Raw genomic sequence first — 6,614 nt, forward strand, 5'->3', positions numbered from 1 at the left:
ATACTATAACATCCAGCTACCAACATACTATAACATCCAGCTACCAACACACTATAACATCCAGCTACCAACATACTATAACATCCAGCTACCAACATACTATAACATCCAGCTACCAACACACTATAACATCCAGCTGTACCAACACACTATAACATCCAGCTACCAACATACTATAACATCCAGCTACCAACACACTATAACATCCAGCTACCAACACACTATAACATCCAGCTGTACCAACACACTATAACATCCAGCTACCAACACACTATAACATCCAGCTACCAACATACTATAACATCCAGCTACCAACATACTATAACATCCAGCTACCAACATACTATAACATCCAACTACCAACATACTATAACATCCAGCTGTACCAACATACTATAACATCCAGCTACCAACATACTATAACATCCAGCTACCAACATACTATAACATCCAGCTACCAACATACTATAACATCCAGCTACCAACATACTATAACATCCAGCTACCAACACACTATAACATCCAGCTGTACCAACATACTTTAGCCTCCATTTTGACTTTCTTACAACCATTTCTCACCTCTCTCCATGGAGTCCTCTCCCAGCTGATCTCTGCCCCTCACCCCTCTCACCCACTTCATATCTCTTTAAACCACCCCATCACTCTCTTCTCTCCTTCTCATCCAGGTGTATGTACAGTTGAAGTCGGAAGTTTACATACACTTTGGTTGAAGTCATTAAAACTAATTTTTTGTTAACAAACTATAGTTTTGGCAAGTCGGTTAGGACATCTACTTTGTGCATGACACAAGTGCACACAGATTATTTCACTTATAATTCACTGTATCACAATTCCAGTGGGTCAGAAGTTTACATACACTAAATTGACTGTGCCTTTAAACAGCTAGTTGACATCATTTGAGTCAATTGGAGGTGTACCTGTGGATGTATTTCAAGGCCTACCTTCAAACTCAGTGCCACTTTGCTTGACATCATGGCAAAATGAAAGAAATATAAGCTGAAATCAATCATTCTCTCCTACTATTATTCTGACATTTCACATTCTTAAAATAAAGTGGTGATCCTAACTGACCTAAGTCAGGGAATTTTAATAGGGTTAAATGTCAGAAATGGTAAAAACTGAGTTTAAATATATTTGGCTAAGGTGTATGTAAACTTCCGACTTCAACTGTATCTGTGGGCTCGTTGGTCTGAATCTGTTTGTGGATAAATGTTTAAGCTCCTCTGAAGGCAGGTAGTCATATATGTTTGATTCTGATTCATAATGTAATCCACCCCAAAGACCTAAATGCTTGTCTCCCAGACTGCCTTACAATACGTGGCGTGTTAGCATCAATGAACTTTCACAAGCTTCTCTCCTTCTCTGAGTCCCTCTGTTCTCCCTCTCCTCTGCAAAGCAATCATAAAGACTGGACAACAAGCCAGAAAGCAGTGTTTTTCTAACCCAACTCGACCCTCTCTCTGTCTCTGTCTCTCTCTCTCTCTCTCTCTCTTTCTTTCTCTCTCTGTCTCTCTGTCTCTGTCTCTCTCTCTCTTTCTTTCTCTCTCTGTCTCTCTCTCTCTGTCTCTCTTTCTTTCTCTCTCTGTCTCTGTCTCTCTGTCTCTGTCTCTCTCTCTCTTTCTTTCTCTCTCTGTCTCTCTCTCTCTGTCTCTCTTTCTTTCTCTCTCTGTCTCTGTCTCTCTCTCTGTCTCTCTCTCTCTTTCTTTCTCTTTCTGTCTCTCTCTCTCTGTCTCTCTTTCTTTCTCTCTCTGTCTCTGTCTCTGTCTCTCTCTCTCTGTCTCTCTCTCTCTCTCTCTCTCTCCCTTTCTCTCTCTCTCTGTCTCTCTTTCTTTCTCTCTCTGTCTCTGTCTCTGTCTCTCGCTCTGTCTCTCTCTCTCTGTCTCTCTTTCTTTCTCTCTTTCTCTGTCTCTCTCTCTCTCTCTGTCTTTCTCTTTCTCTCTCTCTCTCTCTTTCTCTCTCTCTCACTCTCTCTCTCTCACTCTCTGGAAGAGAGAGAGAGAGGGTAAAAAGAAAGACAGGAAACAGTTATTTGTGGATGGAAGGCTGTGTATTTGGATTGTGGATCAGAACATGGAGAAACATGGAGACGTGATCAGACTGTTCTGTATTGTGGAGGGAGGGAGGCAGGGAGAGAGAGAGATGTTTCCCATGCTAACAAAGCCCTTAAATTGAATTAGAGAGCGAGAGACAGAGAGAGAGAGAGAGAGAGAGACAGAGAGAGACAGAGAAAGAGAGAAAGAAAGAGAGACGTAGAGAGAGAGAGAGGTAGAGAGAGAGGTAGAGATAGAGAAAGAGAGAGAAAGAGAGGTAGAGAGAGGTAGAGAGAGAGAGGTAGAGAGAGAGCGGTAGAGAGAGGTAGAGAGGTAGAGCGAGGTAGAGAGGTAGAAAGAGAGGTAGAGAGAGAGGTAGAGCGAGGTAGAGCGAGAGGTAGAGAGAGAGGTAGAGAGAGAGGTAGAGAGAGAGGTAGAGTGAGGTAGAGGATATGGTGTCATGATGGAGGTCAGTATCTGCTGCTCCACCAGGCAGCGTGATGTTTACTCCAACCCCGCCATGTTCCCATGTCGCCCTACTGAATGATGGGTTATGGAACGATGGGAAAGACATTTGGGGCCTTCCTGTTACCCTGACAGGATGGGCTTATTGTCCGTGACAGTGAGCGATAGGACAGAAGAGAGGTGTGTGTGTGTGTGTGTGTGTGTGTGTGTGTGCCTGTGTGCCTGTGTGCCTGTGTGCCTGTGTGCGTGCGTGCGTGTGTGTGTGTGTGTGTGTGTGTGTGTGTGTGTGCCTGTGTGCCTGTGTGCCTGTGTGCCTGTGTGCCTGTGTGCCTGTGTGCCTGTGTGCGTGCGTGTGTGTGTGTGTGTGTGTGTGTGTGTGTGTGTGTGTGTGTGTGTGTGTGTGTGTGTTTGCCACGACAGGTTTCTAGCCCATCAAGTTAGCATTGATTTGTTCTTAATTGAACATTAACTTTGTATTCCACTCAGAGAATGTAACTGGAAGCTTGAATAACACTTTGTCCTTTGAATTACTTTATTTTCTCTTTCCGTCTTTGTCCCTCCCTGCCTCTCCCCCCTTTGTCCCTCCCTCCCTCCCTCCCTCCCTGCCTCTCCCCCCTTTGTCCCTCCCTCCCTCTCTCCCCCCCTTTGTCCCTCCCTCCCTCCCTCCCTCCCTCCCTGCCTCTCCCCCCTTTGTCCCTCCCTCCCTCTCTCCCCCCCTTTGTCCCTCCCTCCCTCCCTGCCTCTCCCCCCTCCCTCTCTCATCCCTCCCTCCCTCCCTCTCTCCCCCCCTCTCCCTCCCTCCCTCCCTCTCTCCCTCCTTCCTTCCCTCCCTCCCTCCCTCCCTCCCTCCCTCCCTCCCTCCCTCCCTCCCAGACCAACCTGTTAGACCTTAAGGAACATGCTTCGTCCCTGGTCTCCTCCGGTCTGAAGAAGGACTCTAAACTGAAGAGTCTGGAGATGTCTCTGGAACAGAGGAAAGACGAGTTCATCAAGATGGAGAACCAACTCAAGAAGGTCATCTTTTTTCTCACCCTTTAATAAAACCACCTACTGTATCACTGAACTGAGATCAGTTCTTACTAGCCTTACTCCCCAGCCCTGTTGCAGTCAATAACATGGCCTTACACTGAACTGATGTCAGTCCTTACTAACCTCACTCCCCAGCCCTGTTGCAGTCAATGACATGGCCTTACACTGAACTGAGGTCAGTCCTTACTAGCCTTACTCCCCATCCCTGTTGCAGTCAATGACATGGCCTTACACTGAACTGAGGTCAGTCCTTACTAGCCTTACTCCCCATCCCTGTTGCAGTCAATGACATGGCCTTACACTGAACTGAGGTCAGTCCTTACTAGCCTTACTCCCCATCCCTGTTGCAGTCAATGACATGGCCTTACACTGAACTGAGGTCAGTCCTTACTAGCCTTACTCCCCATCCCTGTTGCAGTCAATGACATGGCCTTACACTGAACTGAGGTCAGTCCTTACTAGCCTTACTCCCCATCCCTGTTGCAGTCAATTACATGGGCCTTACACTGAACTGATGTCAGTTCTTACTAACCTCACTCCCCAGCCCTGTTGCAGTCAATGACATGGCCTTACACTGAACTGAGGTCAGTCCTTACTAGCCTTACTCCCCATCCCTGTTGCAGTCAATGACATGACCTTACACTGAACTGAGGTAAGTCCTTACTAGCCTTACTCCCCATCCCTGTTGCAGTCAATGACATGACCTTACACTGAACTGAGGTCAGTTCTTACTAACCTCACTCCCCAGCCATGTTGCAGTCAATCTTCCAATGAACTTCCACTGAGATCAGCTATTAACCCTACTCCATGTCTCTACCCCATTCAACTTCACTCACAGGTCTCAGACTGCTTTCAGGTCAGTTCTTAGCCTTGTCCCAATCAACTCTATAGTCGCCCCATAGCATTAGGATCAGTATAATGCCTCTCAGTAGACCTGTGCAATCAGTTATCCTGCCTGTTATGTGATGTCGAGTCACGCAGTCAGATCTTAGATGAACACACCAGCCTGCCCCATTCAACTGCACAGCCTTCAAACTGCTCTCAGACCAGTTCTTAGCTATGGCCCCAGTCCTTTACGAGACCTGTCCAGTGTGTGAGCCAGCGTTGTGATGTCGAGTGGAGAAGACAGCCACTGACAGATCCCCTACTCATCCTGCCAGTGGAATGACACTCAATTCTGGGACTAGTCTGTCAATCATGCTGTAATGTGTGTGTGTGGTGTCTGTGATCAGACTCCTGACTCTCCCTCCTGTCCTTAAAGTGTCAATGTTGATTCACTTTCATCTCCTCCTGTTTCTCATGTCATTGTGTCTTCCTTTCCATTTCCTCTCTTCCAGTTCTCCTCTCCTCCTCTTCTTTTCCTGTTCTCCTTTCCTCTTCTCCTCTTCTCTTCCTGTTCTCCTCTCCTCTCTTCCTCGTCTCTAACTGTTCTCCTCTCATCCTCTCTTCCTGTTCTCCTCTCCTCTCTTCCTCGTCTCTAACTGTTCTCCTCTCATCCTCTCTTCCTGTTCTCCTCTCCCCTCTTCCTCGTCTCTAACTGTTCTCCTCTCCTCTTCTCTTCCTGTTCTCCTTTCCTCCTCTCTTCCTGTTCTCCTCTCCTCTCTTTCTGTTCTCCTCTCCTCCTCTCTTCCTGTTCTCCTCTCCTCTCTTTCTGTTTTCCTCTCCTCCTCTCTTCCTGTTCTCCTCTCCTCTCTTTCTGTTCTCCTCTCCTCCTCTCTTCCTGTTCTCCTCTCTTTCTGTTTTTCTCTCATCCTCTCTTCCTGTTCTCCTCTCCTCCTCTCTTCCTGTTCTCCTCTCCTCTTCCTGTTCTCCTCTCCTCTCTTTCTGTTCTCATCTCCTCTTCTCTTCCTGTTCTCCTCTCCTTCTCTCTTCCTGTTCTCTTCTCCTCCTCTCTTCCTGTTCTCCTCTCCTCCTCTCTTCCTGTTCTCCTCTCCTCCTCTCTTCCTGTTCTCCTCTCCTCCTCTCTTCCTGTTCTCCTCTCCTCTCTTTCTGTTCTCATCTCCTCTTCTCTTCCTGTTCTCCTCTCCTCCTCTCTTCCTGTTCTCTTCTCCTCCTCTCTTCCTGTTCTCCTCTTCTCTCCCTGTTCTCCTCTCCTCTTCTCTTCCTGTTCTCCTCTCCTCTTCTCTTCCTGTTCTCCTCTCCTCCTCTCTTCCTGTCCTCTTCTCCTCTTCTCTTCCTGTTCTCCTCTCCTCTCATTTCTTTAATCATTCCTACTGTATCTCCATCATTTTTTAATCTCTCTATTTCTTGTCATCTTTTTCTATCTGGCTTGTCTCTCTCTCTCTCTCTGTTAATCTCTCTGACTCTCTCTCTCTCCCACCCTCTGTTCATCTCTCTGACTCTCTCTCAATTCAATTCAAGGGGCTTTATTGGCATGGGAAACATGTGTTAACATTGCCAAAGCAAGTGAGGTAGATAATATACAAAAGTGAAATAAACAATAAAAATGAACAGTAAACATTACACATACAGAAGTTTCAAAACAATAAAGACACTCTTTCTCTCTGTTCCTCTCTCTGACTCTCTTTCTCTCTGTTCCTCTCTCTGACTCTCTCTTTCTCTCTGTTCCTCTCTTTCTCTGACTCATTCTCACTTTCTCCCTCTTCCCCCCCTCTCTCCCTCTCTCTGTTCCTCTCTCTGACTCTCCCTCTCTCTGTTCCTCTCTCTGACTCTCTCTCACTTTCTCCCTCTTTCCCCCCCCCTCTCTCTCCCTCTCTCTGTTCCTCTCTCTGACTATCTTTCTCTGACTCTCTCTCACTTTCTCCCTCTTTCCACCCCCTCTCTCTCCCTCTCTCTGTTCCTCTCTCTGACTTGCTCTCTCTCTTCCCCCCCCTCTCTCTCCTTCCCTCTCTTTTCCTCCCTAAAGCAGTCTCATCTCTTGTCAGACCATCCCTCCAATCCTGTAAGTGCACCGTAGTGTGAAATGCCTCTGCAGCAGTGTGTGACCAGCAAAGCATTTACTGTCTCTGTGTGTGTGTGTGTGCATTCTGTGCACACTCATCAGTGATTGATTGAGGGTGTGTGTGTGCATTCTGTGCACACTCGTCAGTGATTGATTGAGGGTGTGTG

At 47.0% G+C, this 6,614-nt stretch overlaps 1 protein-coding gene across 4 annotated transcripts in view; it reads left to right on the forward strand.

Annotated features, from left to right (window-relative positions):
- LOC110517131 (ELKS/Rab6-interacting/CAST family member 1) overlaps window positions 1–6,614 on the forward strand; it is a 538,428-nt gene that overhangs the window by 183,733 nt on the left and 348,081 nt on the right. For 2 of the 4 annotated variants that reach the window (XM_090201213.1, XM_090201215.1), the window contains 2 exons: window positions 3,390–3,530; window positions 6,412–6,447. The exons of 1 other annotated variant lie outside the window; for it this stretch is intronic. In XM_090201213.1, the coding sequence (XP_090057339.1) occupies window positions 3,390–3,530; window positions 6,412–6,447 (177 nt within the window). The remainder of the gene's footprint in view (window positions 1–3,389; window positions 3,531–6,411; window positions 6,448–6,614) is intronic. One more of the 4 variants, XM_090201214.1, reaches the window with a different exon arrangement.

This window comes from Oncorhynchus mykiss, chromosome 15 (genome assembly GCF_057628025.1).
Source record: "Oncorhynchus mykiss isolate SJ-2025 chromosome 15, ASM5762802v1, whole genome shotgun sequence".
NCBI classification, from domain to species: domain Eukaryota; kingdom Metazoa; phylum Chordata; class Actinopteri; order Salmoniformes; family Salmonidae; genus Oncorhynchus; species Oncorhynchus mykiss.